Here is a 17,852-nt window from a genome sequence, read left to right as displayed (position 1 = left end):
GTTTCATTGAGTGTTAATAATATCATGAATATTGGACTTTTCTTCCAAATTTTATACTTCCCAGCAATTTCATCTCAATCAGAAGCATGTTTTCCAAGTACCGTGAACTGTGAACACAGGATTTGACATGGGGATTTGTGCCTGGTGATGTCGTTAGAAATCTGGGTTGTTTACTGCTTGACTTCAGTTAACTCTTGCCTGTGTGAGTCACAAGTTTATTCTTGATTTATTCATAACAGATCTCCTGAAAGTTTCTCAAAAATGTGGGTTAGCACCTGATGACATCACCACAGGGTCAGCATCAATGGTGGCAGGCTATCCAGCTTTCTGTTAAAAATGGTTCCTTTTATTTTTTGAGATTATAATATAATCACATTATTTCCTCCTTCCCTTTCCGCTCCCCAAGCACCCCTCCTTCCTATATTTCAAAATTCATGGCCTCTTTTTTTCATTAATTATCCAGTGTTTTTACATGGGACTCTAAACAGCCAGCTGGAAACTCAGGCAGAACAAAACAAGGCTGATTATAATTAAATACTGAAACCTTATATTTGAAAAAGTATAGTAAAGTAATATTTCCTCCAATTTTTACTGAGATTTTGCATCACATAGATGAATATGGAATACTTAAGATCCTGGTGATATCTCTGAGGTCATTTCATATACAACTCATCTGGACATTCTCAGAGCTATTTAAATACAGGCTTGGAAAAGCCATGTGTAAAGTGAAATCTGGGCAAAGCTCCCACGTAACCTGCCCATTTCCACAGTCAGTGGCACAGGGAGGCTACCCACAGCCTCTACCTTTCGAAGATTGCCCTGAAGATTTGTCCCATCTTAGGTATACAGGACAATGGCAGTGGAGCATAGAGAAGTTTCAGAAAGGGGCTGCTGGCTGTTGGCTGGGAAGATGGGACACACTGAAGCTCATCTGTCACAGAAGGGCATCAGTAAGAAAACAAGAGTGGTGAACACAGCATACTCTGTGAGACAAGACAGATACAAAAGGACATTCCTGTGGGATTTCACTCACTAGAGCATCTACCACAAACAAATCTGTAAGGGCCGGAGGGGAAAATGTGAGCAGGGGCTGGAGAGGGAGGAACAGACAGCAGCAACAACTCCCTTACTTTGCAAGTGTAATTAATGCCATGGGATTGTATAAGGCAAAGAGGTTATAACTGGACATTTTAAAGGGGTTAAATTGGATTTTATGTGACATTTTATTCAATAATAAATGCATCTTGAAAAGATTTATTTTTTATTTTACACTTGTGAGTTGGTTTTTTTTATTTTTATTTTTATTTTTTTTTTGCCTATGTGTATATACATGCATCACATGTATGCCTGGTCCCCGCAGGAGGCAGGAGATGTGTCAGATGTCCTGGAGATGGAGTTATGATGATTGCGAATTGCCACGTGAGTTCAAAGAGTTGAAACTAGGTCCTCTACAAGAGCAGCATATACTCTTAACAAATGAGCCATCACTCCATCCCTGACGATAAATATTTTAAAAAGGGAATAGAATAAAAAGGTCTCTGATACACACGCAGGAGACATGGAAGGAGTCAGAGGGAGGAGAGGGAAGCGGGGAAGTGATATAATTACAGTTTAATTAAAAAAAAAAAAAGAAAAGACACCTTTGCTTTGTCCCAAAGCTGACTATACTTGAGGAGCTGACTATGACTTTTTAACAAATGAAAATTTCTGGCAGGAAACTACTTCGATTTTCCCCAGTGACTTCAGCAAACGTACACACACACACACACACACACACACACACACACACACACACACACACTTAACACCTTCCCTCTCGACAAACACAAGAGCTACCGTTCTTGTTATGATATGTGAGCCCATTCCTGGATCAGCCTCCTTGGGCTAAATGCAGAGAAGCAGACACACAGCTTGGGAGGGTGGGTTCAACTTGTTTGTCCAGTGTGTTCCAAAGGCACTGTGTTGTGTAGGGAGCTCAGCAGGATGGACATCTGGGAGGAGGGTCAGGAAGGAAGACACAGACACAATGGCGTGAGCAGGTAACAGTATGGAGGGAGAATGGTTTTTGCCTGTATCCCAGTGGAAGGGTAGCATCTTCCCCAAGTGACAGCAAGGACAAGGGAGCCCATTTCCAATGACCACACCCTCTGGGATCTGTTGTATTCTGTCCACTCTGCTCCAAGGAGCCCAGGGCTACCTGAGCACCACCTGCTGAGGAGAGCCAGGAGGCTGGGTCTAGGGGTTAGTGTGCATGGAAAGCATGTCTCTATGAATCCAGGTGCAATCACAGGCAAGGCCCATAGCACAAGTCCTATGATTAATCAAAACTCATGGGAAAGTTCTATACCTACAAAGGAAAAGCTGCTGCCTTTCAGTACACAATGTCAGCTTTTATACCACTTTATGATCTTGCTATGACATAACCACAAGAAACCCTGCATGTAAAGAGCCAGTAGAGGGCCAATAAATGATGTCCATCCCACCTGGGAGAAAGGAGTAGTACTGTCCCCCCTCTCTGTGATGGACAGTAGAGGCAAGGAAGCTATTCAGCTCCAGCCTTATCTTCCCAAAGGTTGCCTGGCTTGGGTATAGGATTGTATTTCTTTCTTACAATCCTTCTTCTCCATCAGCTTTGCGTGTGTCTCCTGATACTATCCCTACCTGACAGTATGCTCCTTTGTGGTGGTATATTGTGTACTCTAATAAAATTTGCCAGAAGATCAGAGGACAGAAAAAGTCACTAGATAAAACATAGAAGCCAGGGAGTGGTGGCACTCACCTTTAGTCATAGAACAGAGATCTGTCTGGATCTCTGTGAGTTGAAAGCCACCCTAGACTACATGAGATTGACTCAGTCTAGGAGAGAAGCAGAGCTAGGCAGTGGTGGCACACACCTTTAATCCCAGTACTTGGGAATCACACGCCTTTAATCCCAGCACTTGAGATCTCATGCCTTTGCTTGGGAAGCACACATCCCTTTAATCCCAGGAAGTGATGGCTGGGTGGAGGAAGGTATATAAGGCGTGAGGAGACAGGAACTAGAAGGCCTTTCAGTCTGAGGAGTCCTAGAGGTGAGACGTGGCAGTGGCTTGTTCCTTTGTCTCTCTGATCTTCAGGCAAATTTTATTAGGGTGCACAATATATCACCACATTTCTTTCTTGTTAAGAAAGAAGAAAAACACTGCAAGATGCATTTCTGGTACTGAAGGCAGATTTGTTCTCTCTAAATGGATCATAGTCATGGTGGAGAAATGTTTCTCCCCCAAAATGCTCAACTTGTCAAACATGTCTACTTGGTGATTAAACTGCCTGTCAATCATTACCAGTTACCTGCTTGGGACACAGGTAGTTTCCAGATCAAATGTCCCAGTTACATTCTTTTACAAAACAGTAGTTGATAAATCTTGGTTGAGTAAGGTCAAACTGGATTTTACAAGAAGAAATGGTTTGTTTTATAAAGCGTTGTATACTTATCTCATTATTAATTACCTATACATGCATTCATTAAGAACTAATAAATGGCTACTCCTTATGAAGAATACTCCAGTGAAGACCTCATCAAAGAGATATCAGTTCCACGTTAATTGTGGCATCAATCACAACCACCACCTTGAGAAAGAACCTTGACTTGTTATTACTGGTGGATGAATACAAAAATGCAGCATGTAACACAAAGATATTACATAGTCTTAGGGAATCCTGTCATGGACAAATCTGGAGGACATTATACTAAATGAAACAAGTCAATCACAGATAGAAAACTACTTCATAGCCGGGTGGTGTTGGTGCACACCTTCAATCCCAGCACTCAGGAGGCAGAGGCAGGTGGATCTCTGTGAATTCTAGGCCAGCCTGGTCTACAAAGCATGTTCCAGGAAAGGCACAAAGTTACACAGAGAAACCCTGTCTCAAAAAACAAAAAAAAAAAAAAAAAAAAAAAAAAAAAAAAAAAAAAAAGAAAACTACTTCATGATCTTACTTGGGTGTGACCTGATACAGACAGAATAGTGGTTACCAAGGGCAAGAAGGCCTGGAAATGGTTGAAGGATAAAAATCACAGTTGTATAGGATGTTTAAATCTGGAATTCCAATTCATGGTAGGAGAACATAGTATTGTGTATATTGAAAATTTGCTAAGAGTAGAATCTAGTCTATACATAACACACACACACACACACACACACACACACACACACACACACTCACACTCGCACGCAGTAAGCAGAGAGGTGATGGACACCCTAAGCTGTTTACTCATAGTAATTATTTTACTGTATATCTGCACACCAAAATATCACGTTCCACACTTCAATTTTTATGTAATAAAGAAAAGAACTTACATCTTTTTCTTTGCTCCTTTAAGACAGTGTCTTGTGTAGCCAAGGACGACCTTGAGCTTCTGATCCTCCTGTCTCCATACCACACTAGAGGCGTTTATCATCATGCTTGGATCATGCAGTTCTGGGGATTGACTCCAGGGCCTTCTGAATGCTAGGTACGCACTCTAGCTTGAAACTCACTATTGAGTGTGTGGACAGCCTATTGTTGAGTTTCTATAGTTGGTATGTGGTGCTGTTGGCCAGTGAAGGTCAGCTTTGTGAGAATGTGTCAACTCACTGATTCTCTAACCATACAGGCGAACACAGATGCAGGGTGAGGAGGACCTCACCTTCTTAGGGTGACTGAGCACACCCCTGTGACCACACAAACAACCCAGAACTACAGCCCCAGCAGCCTGCTGTCTTCCCTAGGCTATTCCTCGCCCATGCCTCCATTGTAGACTTTGCTTCTGATGTTGCTGCTCTTACAGATTTATTCCACCAAGATGCTTTGAGCTCTCTATGGTATGCTCTCCCAGGGCGGTTGATGCTGGTCAGTAGGACTAAAGCACAGATACAGGCTCCAAGTGGAACCCGAGGAGCCGATTTTAAGAATCACAGCTACTCCTACAGTTCCCAGGCAGTGACCCTTGATTGCCTGTCTGCCATTTGCCCTCAGAAGTCTTCTGGGTGGAGGAAGGGGAAGACAAGCAGGCAGAGCTGGTTTAGCGGGGCTCCAAGATCATTTCTGGCAGCTAAAAACAGCTAGTGAAGTCATGTCACCCTCGCAGCTGGATACCGTCCTGTCTAGACTCCAGCTGTGGTAGCCGCCTGGAATTTCCAGGGCTCTGGGAGTAACTAGGATCTTTATGTCATGGGGTGCTAATATCAGCATTCAAGGTGTTTATTTGCTTCCTTGTCTTTCATTACTCAGCAACTTTCTGCCCTTAGGTTCAAAGGCCATCTATCTTAATCTTTCCCCCCTTTTCTCTTTTATCTCAATTCCTTTCTGGGGTAAACTCCACTCTAGTATTAAAAACTCAGGTTCACCCCACCTCCTTCTGACCCTCTCCATGCTCTACTCTCTCCCAGTGTGTCTCCCCACCTGCTCCTGACCCCCCACGCTGTCCTGCCCTCCCCACTGTACTTTAGGACGATTTTCTGATTGCTCTACCCAGCTGGCAGCCTCCCACTTTCCACTGTGAGCTCCTCAGAGCCAGAGCACGCCCTGGCTTCTCAGCATCTAACAAGGCTTGAGGCATACTTAGACATTTATATACATCATTTTTGTTGTTGTTTTGAATGAATGCTTTCTACCTTGTGGGGGCATTAAATCATTTATTATTAATACCTTATGTCTAATCTGTCACCATATCCCTAATCTATTCTTCTGGGGAGAAAGAACTGTTCAAGGTACTGCCATTTTTTTCCCCCAGCCACTAGAAATGTCTGTAATATATACTGGGCAAAGTACCTTCTGATGATGATTATCCTGGCTAGTTTTTAAGATAAATTGAAACAAGCTAGAGTCATCAGAGAGGAGGGTGCCTCAATAGAAAGAAATGTCTCCATAAGATTGGGCAATAGGTAAGCATGTATGCATTTTCTTAATTAGTGATTTATTGATGGAGGAGGGCCCAGCCCATTGTGGGTGGTGCCATCCCTGGGTTAGTGGTCCTGGATTCTGTAAGAAAGCAGGCTGAATAAGCAGTGAAAAGCAAGCCAGTAAGCAGCACCCCTCCACAGCCACTAAATCAGCTCCCACCTCCAGGTTCCTGGTCTGTTTGAGTTCTTTCCCTGACTTCCTTCTGTGATGAACTGTGATGTGGAAATGCAAGCAAAATACACCCTTTCATTCCCAAGATGGGTTTGGTCATGGTGTTTGATTGCAGCAACAGTAACCCTAACTCTGATGATGATGATGATGATGATGATGATGATGATGATGATGATGGTGTCAGGGTACTAATAAGGATGCACCCCAAGCACAATGATGGCCCAAGTGTTCTTTTGGAGGTAAAACAAGTAATGATAATATGGAAATGAAAAGAGTGACCATTGGTTCCATGGCTCCATAACCAGGGTACTAACTCAGGCTTGGTGAGAACATGGGCTTACATTTGGTTCTCAGACCCACTATGACAGAGGTCTTAGTACTCAACTCTGAGGCGTGGAGCTGGAACCTGTGATGTGTAATGAGAATCTATCCGGCCATCACAGTCTAGGAAGAACTGGGGTTTGCAATCAGGCCTCTTAGCCTGCAGGGCAGTACCTTCAGCCGGCTGTCCTGACTTGGATGCTATCTTTCTTGGTGCTACCCTGATTGCCTGCCTTGTTACTCCAGTAGCTGCTGAGCAGCCACCAAAAGACAAGACATAGAAAACTATTCCCCAAAGACATCTTCCTCACACAGTGGCCTATGCAAAGCATCTCTGTTCTCAGATGGACCGCAGCAATCGTGAGAGGCTGGGTTCCATAGGCAGGAGGCAACTGGTGTCACAAAGACGTTATGGGTACATTCCCAAACTGCAAGACTCAAGGCTGGAGAGGTGGCTCAGCAGTTGAGCGTGCTGGCTGTTCTCCAGAGGGTCCACACTGTAGCTAACAACCATCCCTCTGTAACTCCAGTTCCAAGGGATCTGATGCTCTCTTCTGGCCTCAGCTGGCACCAGGCATGCATGTGGTGGGTAGACACACACACAAGCCAAAACATCCATACACATAACCATTCAAAAACCAAACCAAACCAGATGAAGCCAACCAACCAACCAACCAGCCAGCCAGCCAGCCAGCCAACCAACCAACCAACCAACTGTTCAACGCACCAACCCATCCACCCACCCCACGAGGCAGACCACAGAAGAAAGGCTCTGTGTAGTGTGAACCCTGACCCAGCCCAGGAGCTCACCATGTTGAAGACAGCCATGATTAATATGATGGCAGTGGTGACAATCGTGAGAGAGATCCGTGGCCATGGGCGGTTGGCGATGATGCCTGATGACTTTAAAAGCCACATGAGAGAAGCAGAGGCTTTCTTGCTGCATTGCTGTGGGGAAAGAGAAAGAGAATCATACTGCTGTTTAGTGTACTCTCTGAAGCAGAAAATGACGGTGTTTAAAACACCAACACTTTTCAGAGATTAAACAAATGGATTCTGTCCCTCCCTGCGGGCCCATACCAAGTCACAAACCTTATTAAAATTACATTGGCTGGGCTGTCAAATTAAGAACAAATTTAGCATCTATGACAAAGGTATGATATGATTGCGTGTCTTTTCGGACAGACCTGAAATTATGATTTTAGGTAATTTTGGCAGAGGGAAAATTTCAGTTAATTAAGTCACTCTGGGGGATGTACTGAATGGATGTCTCATCTGAAACAATAACGATAAATTTAGTTGATTTATGGAGAAGACAGATCAACAAATCTCCCATTTCTCTTCCTGCAGCAGCGGCTGGTCATAAGAACTGACCAAGAGAGCAGTCTTAGTTTGCTGACTGACTGAATCTACAGATAAGATATACAACGACAGGTGGTTTCCTCTCATGCTATTGGTGATTCATTCTTCTACAGAGTTCTCTCTCTCTCTCTTTGCCCCCCCCAGGTAAAATATAAGCATTTATTCAGAAATAATATATATTCTAAAGTTTTAGAAAAATAATAACCTGTCTGTTAAACATAATCATGATTGCTTAAAAATAGTTTGGCCAATATGTATAAAAGTAATGTATTATTTATTCATCAAGGATTATTTATTAAGATGACTATACAAAAGTTTCTTAGTCTCTTTTGCACTTTTCCTATACTTTTTTATTTATTTTTTTCTTTGTTTTCACACCCCAACCAAAGTTTCTCACCCCTCCTCTCTTCACCGTCCCTCTTCCCCACCTCTGCTCCCACATCTACCCCTCCTCCTCTCCATTTCTCTTCAGATATGGACGTGCCTCCCATGGATGTCAGCCAGCTGTGGTATATCAAGTTGCAGTGAGACTAGGCACCTCCTCTTCTACTAAGGCTGGATGAGGCAATCCAGTAGAGGAAAGGGTACCAGAAGCAGGCAACAGAGTCAGAGGGCCCCTGCTCCCACTGTTAGGAGTCCCACAAGAAGACCAAGCTACACAGCTGTAACATACATGCAGAGTACCTACGTCAGTCCCATGCAAGGCTCCCTGGTTGTTGGTTCAGTTTCTGTGAGGCCCTGTGAGTCCAGGTTAGTTGGTTCTGTGAGTTTTCTTGTGATACCTTTGACTCCACTGGCTCCTACACCCTTCCTCCCACTCTTCTGCAGGTCTTCCTGAGCTCTGTCTAATATTTGGCTGTGGATCTCTGCATCTGTTTCCATTAGTTGCTGGGTAAAGCCTCTCTGACGACAATTGTGCTGGGATTGGTGCCTAGCCCAACTGTCATCAGAGAAGTTCTCTTTTAAAGTTTTATTTCAAATGTTCCTCTTTCTTTGAGATCCACTGAATTTCACCGTATGACCTATGTGTCCATGGACTAGGAACTATCCACTGGAGCCTGCTGGGTATCTCAGTGAGTATACAACTAAATAACGCCAGTGACTTCCTCCCCTAGAATCCATCAGTAGTCAACACTCCCTCTCCGTCTGTGACTGGCTGTTGGTAGAGCTGGTCACTTGAGAGTCAGTGTATGCAGCCACAGCTTCTCAAAGACATGACTGCCCCAAAGTCAGCATTCCACACCACCTCTCCTCATCTTCTGGCTCTTACATTCTTTCTTTCCTCTCTTCCACAATGATCCCTATACTTTATCAGCAGTGGTATAAATGGGCTGTTCAGGGCTGAGCACCAAGAGTAGCCATTTGGCTCTTCATGGATGTTTGAAAGGCAACAGTCGGGAGGAGGGGAGGAAGAAGAGGGGTGGAGGAAGGCTAGACAGGGTGGGGCTCCAGTAATCAGAATAACTTATATTTCTTAAATTATATTCATTTATTTGATGTGTGTTATGTGGAGGTCAGAGGTCAAAGGACAACTTATAAGAGAGAGTTAATTCCCACCTACCACCATGTGGGTTCTGGGGGACTGAATTTATGCATCAGGCTTGGTGGCAGGCACCTTTACCAAGTGCCTTTACTTACTAAGCCATCTTCTTGCCCTCCAGTTTCCACGATTTTGATTATTCTAAACACCTTGAATATGTGGAATCATACATTTTCCCTGGTGACTGGTTTATTTCACTCATAATTATTCTCTATAGCTCATCAGGCTGTAGATGTTCCCTCTTCGTAAAAGCAGAGTAAAGTCCCATTGTAAGTACACTGTATACTGCTGTGAGATTCTCCTTCTCTATGTTGTGAATTTGTGTTGCTCTCATTGGATGATAAATAAAGCTGCTCTGGCCAATAGCCAGGCAGAATAAGGTTAGGTGGTACAATCAAACTGAAGATGAAGAAGGGTGGAGTCAGGAGTTGCCAGCCAGACACAGAGGAAGCAAGACAAGACTGTCATACTGAGAAAAAGTACCAAGCCATGTGGCTAAACATAGATAAGAATTATGGGTTAATTTAAGTGTAAGAACTAGTTAGTAATAAGCCTGAGCTACTGGCTGAGCATTTATAACTTATATTAAGCCTCCAAGTCAGTTATTTGAGAAGTGGCTGCCAGATATTTGGGAGTTGCTGAGGGGTATTTGGGAGTTGCTGGTGGTACAGAAACTTCCACCTACAGTATACTTTCTTTATTGAAGTAGATGTGGGATGCTTCCACCTCATTGTACAGAGAGCATGGCAACTGAAGCTCTTTTGCTACAAGAAGGAATCACAATTGTCATAAAATGGGAGCTGAGGTTCCCTCACCATTTTCCATGGGCTCTGCACTGCACTATGGTGCCTCGTGGCTGCTCTTACATCCACTTCTCAATGGAGGTGCCACTGAGTCTGATTTCAGTGTAGGTCAGAGGGTAGAGAACAGAGAGCTCCATCTAGGAGTGAGTCATATGGTCACATGAGGAGAGTGCACTTTATCTACTATGACAGTCAGCATCTGAGGAATTCTCCAGGGAATCTCTAGGGAGATGGGTTTCAACCTTCCTAATAGAGACTACTTCCAAGTTTATAGAGTGGTAGTCCTGGTAGACCTAACTAAAACTCAATGTGGGATAACCCCCTATGGCATTGATAAGCAGCATTTAGATTTCTTTACCTATTTCATATGTTGTTTTTGAATTACTCCTAAAATACTGTTGGCATAAGCAGTGTGATATGTAAAATGTCAACACAACTATCAAACAAGTTTGATGCTGAATAAATAAGAGGCTGTTAGAGGGTAAAAGACCAGTCAGCAACTCGTATGCAATTTCCCACAGCTGCAAGACTTTCTGTCAGTCAATTTACTCTCTTGTCTCAGTTTGTTTATCCACCTCCTTGTCCTTTCAGAGACTTAAACGTGAGGCTCTGGCAAGGAACTCGCAAGTGTGGGCTTTTCTCATTATTTCAACGAAGAAAGCATTGATATCTCTCAACAGCATCTTTGTGACTTGGAGTCTATTTCAGTTTTCTTCAAATGACATCATTTGAAGCAATCAATTCTTTCTTTTCCCTCTTAGTCTATACTATGGCACCCCCCTCACCTACAGTCTCTGATACCAAAAATGAAGAATGTGGGTCTTAACTCTTCATGAGGACTCACGTTTTGAGCTCAATCCTTGGGTAGAGGATTTTTTTTTTCCTCAGGCAATTTCCCGAGAGGCTGGTGCAGAGCTCGAGTCAGTGCTGTTTGGCTCCAGGAGCTGAACCTCTGGCTGGTGCAGGAGCCACATTAACTGGCTCTCCAAGGCCTGCAAGGCCTCCTCCCACCAGCATACAGGGAACCAGATGTGCATCTCACATGTTGATCAAACAACAGGGCTTAAACAGGGGTTGGCAATATCTTTGAATCTGTTACCCAGTGTGATGGCCCTTAACTCTCAGAACGTACAAGATCTTAAAGGGTCAAGGGTTAAAGGGAGTGCATCATTATTGTGTAATGAATACTATATCTAGTGGTGTTGACGATTCAAAACACACTCAGACCTGTGTTCTGTAGAAGCAGGGATGAAGTACGAAGATCCAGATCCAAGAAATCATATCATTCTTATCTAGCTCAGACTCTGGCATACAATAATATCTGGCTGGACTCCGGTCAATTAAAACATTACTTCTATGTTTGCAGCCTATGGAGTAGGATTGGTATTTTTCTGAAGATAAAAATGATTCTAATCAATGATTTCCTCTCTGTATTGAGAGTGATAAATACCCATGACACTGAAGATTTAGAATAGAAAACATAAATCCTTATCACTTCAAGGAAAACACATATCCATCTCAGATTCCATATCATAACCAATTAGGTATTATCTAGTTTCTGCAAGACACTTTTGAAATTATAAAATTAAAAATTCTGAAGTTTAGAATAAATTATGACAATGTATTTTAAATATACCATCTAATAAGAATCTGTTATATTCCACCCCTAGGCCTGTTGTTCACTGAAATAGATATGGACAAACTGACGGGAACTTCATCTCTATTCATGCAGCAGAATCAAGTGACAAATAGAACTTGGAGAGACTCTTAGGCACAGGAGTTTAGTGTGCATGGGCTCAGAAACACAGATTCAAGATGCACCTGGCTTCATTCCGTCTCCCACACAGCTTAGACCCTCAAAGCTGTGCTATGAGATCATTTATAAACATATCAAGCCACATGCTCATTGTTTTAAAGGTCAAGGAGGCAGGCATCTCTGTTTCTGCCTACATTGCCAACAAGAGTCAGAGTTAAAAGCAAATGTTGATAGCTGGTCATCAGTGCTAGTATCTAGGAAGAGGAAGCAGAAGGGCTTGGTGGGCAAACAGAGAAACCAATGGCGGGAAAAGGAAGAACCAAAAGACTGGGATTTTAAAATGAAAGGAAAATGATCAAAGTATAATGAAGAACCCAAGCAGGGGGACACATGCCACAAACCCAGTACTCTGGAGGAGGCAGGGAGATCAGAAGTTCAGGGTCATCCTTGGTTTCACAATGAGTTCGAGGTCAGCCTGGGCTAACAAAGACCCTGCCTCTAGTAGAAATGGGAGTATGAAAATGTGACACTAAAATCCATGACTTTGTACTTTAATTTATTATTAAAAGGTCAACACTGATTCTGTTTGCAGTTCTCTACACAGCTCAGAATATTCAATTTTCAGTACTTGAGTAACACCCCTGATAGAAAAGGAGGCTTATTAAAACCCCTCCTATTAGCGGGGGTGGCGACGCTTTCCAGCACTCGGAGCGAGCCAGGGATCTCTGGAGCGAGCAGCCGGGCTACCAAGTGAGCCCAGAAAGCGCAAAGCTAACAAAGAACCTGTCTCGAAAAACCAAAAAAAAAAAAAAAACCCCTCCTATTTCGATTTAACATTACCAATAGAAAGTTGACCTGTCCTCAGAAGGTGTCACTCAATTGAAGAGGAGGTGCTTCCTGAGCCCAGGGCAGTGTAGCCTTTGACTTAACTACCATCAGCATTCCACCAAATCTACTTCCTCATACTCTTGCTCATCACTGGGCCACTGTGTCCAAGGATTGACTCTTCCTTACACTGAGACAGGACCACGTTCACCACCAACAAACAGGATTGGTTAGAGATATATAGGAGATATATATATATAGGAGAGATATAGAAAGAACGAATATACACTTACAGGGAAATCTTACCCTAGATGTTAAGATGGGACCCACGAGACCCGTAGGGTGGTGAAAAGGCACATGATGAACGCTCAAGTCCTTGAACCCAAACATACTCTCCACAAGAGAGTTAATGCTGATACAACACACTCGGATTTCAAATAGCTGAAAAGATAGCTCAACCCAAACTATTGCCTTCACTGAGGCAGGAGACTTGGCTCAGTTGATAAAGCACTAGCTGTGAAAATGTGAGAACCTGAGTTCAGATCCCCAGATCCACACAGAACCCAGTGTAACAAAACATGCCTGTAAACCCATTGCTCTTATGCTGCGGTGGGAGACAGAGACAGGGGAATCTCTGGAAACTTGTAGGCTGGCTAGCTAGCCTTGTGTATGCAGGACTGAAAAATGGGAAACCTGGTCTCAAGCAAGGTGAAAGGTGAGGACCAACACTTAAATCTTATCTTCTGACTTCCATATGCCGTGCTTGGACAGAGATGGGGAGGAGGGGGAAAGGGAGGGGGAGACAGAGGGGGTAGGGGGAAGAAGGAGGGACAGAGGGAGGGGGAGAGGGAGAGTTCTCAGTACTATACAGACCAGGAGAATATGGAATTGTTAGAACAACACTTTAAAAAATGATGATAAAGGATCACAATGAAGAAACATGTATTTATAAAATAAAAAAGCTGTCATGCAAACTCTCATGGGAAGGGTCAGGAAGGCAGGTGTTTTTTACTGAGAAAACTGAATTCAGAGGAAGATAACATGTTCAGAAAGGGATAGTCAGAAAAATCACTAACCAACAAGAATAATGATAAAGCGAATAATCTGAGAATATTAAATATACAAAGATTAAACAATACTAGCCTGGAAGATGAGATTGGTAATGAGATTAGAGTATGGTCCCTGCATTGTTCAAGATGCAGTTATAACAGAATTTGAGAATCAGGTGCACAGCACAAGTTTTAAAGTAAACTAAAACCTAACCCCAAAAAAACAGCCAGGCTGCAGTGCATCACATCCAAGTTACTGGTGCGAAAAAAGTACAATTGTTTTTTTAAAAAAAGCAGAAGAGAGGAACAATAGACAAAAGCAAAGAGACATGGCGAATTAAAAAAAAAATCACATCAGATTGTAGCAGCAATTATAATGTCCATATACACTGCACGTCAAATGAAGGACGGGACTTCTGGATCTCAGGAAGCAGCATGCAGCCACATGCTGTTTACCAGCTGTATTACCACATTATTACTAATTTTCCAAACAGACAAAGGGAAGCTGAGGGAAAGATGGAAAAGGGGTCACCAGCAAGTTCAGCCCGAGAAGGCGGCGAGTGCCGCAGTGCCATTAGAGAAGCCGGACTTCAATGGACAAGCACTCCTGAGGAGGAGAGAGCTTTGTGTTAGCTGGGGTGCGACCTACTTTCCCTCTCCTAGCGTGAACTCGGCATCTGTGCTTTCATTATCATCCTCAAAGGAGGTGGTGGCAGGGCGGCATCAGACTCACGTCTACTGCACAAGGCAGGGGGTAACAACACTGGAGGAAAATGGCTTCTGACATTTTCTAGCATTTTCAAAGGTAAGCTTTGTTTGGGGGATTCTCTCTGTGTGTTTGTGTGTGTGTGTGTGTGTGCGCGCGCACGCGTGCGCTATTTCTGATCAGAGTGACTGTTTTGTACCATAGAGAGCTAAGTCCCTTCCACACAGCTCAGAAGCCGTCCAGCAATATCTGTGCTCATTATTAACATTGCCATCACTGTAATTTTTCTTTTATTGGCTCTGAGCATCTGTGAGGAGATAGACGGGCTTCCTCGAGCAGAAGAGGGGAAGTAAGGATGTCTGTGTGTAGGCAGTGTCTACTTACAAAACAGTTCATGTGGACAGGATTATACAGGGTCTAGTGGGAGCCTGCCTGGGTGTTGAGAAGCCATTCTTGTCTTAAGGGACTAACTATATGTCAGGGGAAGCAATGACAAGATAAAAAAGGTCACAGGGCACATTATAAAGTTGAGGCTTAACTATGTAGCACACGTCTGGAGTCCCATGGTGCTCATCACAAACTGGTGTAGATTCCAAGGTCTCTGGGAATGGGACTGTCTGCTGAGCCCCTTCCATGGGCAGGAACTTGGCAGTGAGTGCCGTGGTGGTTCGGAGGGAGCACTCCCTGGGGAGGCAGTGGCACGCTGCAGGGGCGAGGGAAAGGCAGGGAGGAGCTGCTCAGTGGACCATTGTAAAAGAAAGGAATTCCCGACAAGGTTCAGAACAAGTTACGAATAAACCCCTTCACGTTTGGGGGTCAACAAGAAGAAGCTGGGACCCGCGTGTCATTATCGCTCCAGGGTTTGCACACGGCCCGCGTTCCTACCTTTGGCCAAGCCAGCTATGAAATGCCAACCATGATGGCTTCCTTGTGCTGCACATTTTGTGCAGAAGACTGCTACAAGGACCAAGTTTGGAAGGACAAGTATCGACCAGATTGACAGGATTAGTGACTTCTCTCATTGCTGTGACCAAAAATCTGACCAAAGCAACTTAAGCCAGGGTTCACTTTGAATCCTAGCTTAGCAGAATGCAGTCGGTCCATCATGGCAGGGGAAGCATGGCGGTGGGAGCCGCATGCCAGGAAGCAGAGAAAGGGGAAACACACCTAACTGGCCTTTTCCTTCTCCCCTTGTAGTTCAGTCCAGCTCATGTGATGGTATGATACACATTTGAGATGGGGTTTTTCTCCTCTATTAAACAGCCCTGGAAACACCTTTACAGATACACCCATCATCTATATGCCTCATCTGTGCCTCAATGTTTCTTATTCCAATCATGTTGAAAGTCAAAACTCTAAAACTAGCCATCACACTTGCCTCTGCGTGACTTCCTTTTGAAAGAGCAGCTTTACTTTAATTCTTCACAGAGAGAATTTCACACTGGCATCTCTAGCATCAATACTGCCCTTGGCATTTATGTTTGCAGGTTAACAGTTGGCGGCATTCTGTACATTTTCAGAAGTTCGGTATTTAATTAACAAGTAAATGCTAATCCCACCAGCTCTTATGCAACTGGTAAGTTTCCCAGGGCCCAGAGAATGAGCAGCCAGGTGGCTGAACCATCTTTCCATGACCACCATTGAGGATCTGTGATATACACAACTTTCCATTCTATTTGCAATAACACTTAACACTCTCTAAACCAGTTACTCATTAATACCCTCGCTGTTGACAGTTAAACAATCATTACAGAATCCTACAAACACCAAAAGAATCCATTCCTGGAATGAGAATTTCTTCCTGAAGTTACAACTGGCCACTGGGGAGCCTTATTCAAGGATCCTTTTATTGAATGTTCAAGAGAAATGTCCTAATTTGCTTTTACCTGGAGGGGAGGCTGTCGAACACCTTTGAAAATATTTATTAGCCATTTGTGTTTAGTTTTCTGAGAACTATCTGTTCAGTTCATTGGCTCATTTATTGATTAGCAGGTTTATGCTTTTTTGTGTGTTCAATTTGTACATATTTATACATTCTGGATATTAATTTTCTATCTGAACCACAACTGATAAGGATTTGATTCTGCAGGCTCTTTTCTCTGCCAAGAGTTTCCTTTCATGTAACAACACCATTTGTCAGTTCTTGGGTTACTTCCTGTACTACTGGAGTCCTGTTTCACAAGGTTGTGTCTATGCCTATAGCTTGAAGTGTTTTCTTTCTCCCTAGCAGTTTCAGCACTTCAGTTTTTGACTTAAGAGCACAGATCCATTTTGACTCAATTTTTGTCAAAAGAGAGATCTTACTCTAGTGGGTGTCTTACTCTAGTTAGAGTGGACATCAAGAAAATGAATGACAACACATGCTACAGAGGACGTTGGGAAAGAGGAACTCTTATTCACTGCTAGTGGGATTGTAAACTGGTATGGGCAATACAGAAATCAAGGTTTTTGATTTTGATTTTTTGATTTGTATTGCCCAAGGTGGAGGTTTTTCAAAACACTAAAAAGAGAACTACCATGTGATCCAGATATACCACTCCTGGGCATACATTCAAGGGACTCTGTAGCTTACCGCAGAGATATTTGCATAATGTTTGTTGCTGTGGTATTCACAACAGCAAGGAAATTAAATCGGTTTAGGAATCCATAAATGTAGAAGTGAACGGCAAAAATGGGATACACACACAATGACATTTTATTCAGCTCTAAAAAATTATGAAATTTGAAGGAAATATGATGTGCCTGAAAATTGTATTAAGGTATCCCAGACTCAGTGTCAGGGACAAGGACAGAATCTCTAGTTAGTGGAAAAATACAGACCCCCAATAAGACAGGGAACTAGATCATCTTACAGTCACCACATGATTTCTCTCACATGAAGATTAGAGATCCTAATTTACTTTTTGAGACAGTGTCTTACTCTGAGCCCCAACTGTCCTGGAACTCACTATGTTGACCAAGCTGGCCTTGAACTTGTAGTGATCTCTCTCTCTCAGATTATAGGATTGCTGGTGTGTATTTATGTGGGAGTGAGTACAGGGATAGGCCTCTAAACTGTGAAGGGAGTATGAGTTGGGAAGGGAATCTCTCAGGAATGGGCTAGGAGCAGGTGACAAAATATAGGAGACATGAACATGGAAAGGATAGTACTGGGGATGGGAGGATTCAAGTGAGGGGAGAGAAGAGGGAGAGGAGCAGGGGGAGGAGGAGAATCCAAAACAATTCATGCATAAAAATGTACTAAGGAAACTCATTCCTTTCTGTATGCTAATTTGAAAGGTAAATAAAAAGACAAATATCTTCAAGTTTAGCCTTTGCAATCCATGGCATGTTATAGTCTTCTGAGGGGGAGGTAGACACTGGTTCATTTGTAGGTTCAAGATTTTCTCAGAGA

General features: G+C 43.2%; 1 protein-coding gene across 2 annotated transcripts in view; it reads right to left on the bottom strand.

Moving 5' to 3' along the window:
• Adcy2 (adenylate cyclase 2) overlaps positions 1-17,852 on the bottom strand; it is a 373,278-nt gene that overhangs the window by 54,462 nt on the left and 300,964 nt on the right. For both annotated transcript variants that reach the window (XM_028873686.1, XM_028873687.2), the window contains exon 16: positions 7,228-7,365. In XM_028873686.1, coding sequence (XP_028729519.1) covers positions 7,228-7,365 — 138 coding nt within the window. The remainder of the gene's footprint in view (positions 1-7,227; positions 7,366-17,852) is intronic.

Source organism: Peromyscus leucopus, chromosome 19, assembly GCF_004664715.2.
Source record: "Peromyscus leucopus breed LL Stock chromosome 19, UCI_PerLeu_2.1, whole genome shotgun sequence".
In the NCBI taxonomy this organism is placed as follows: domain Eukaryota; kingdom Metazoa; phylum Chordata; class Mammalia; order Rodentia; family Cricetidae; genus Peromyscus; species Peromyscus leucopus.
This window is presented reverse-complemented; position numbering and strand designations above follow the sequence as displayed.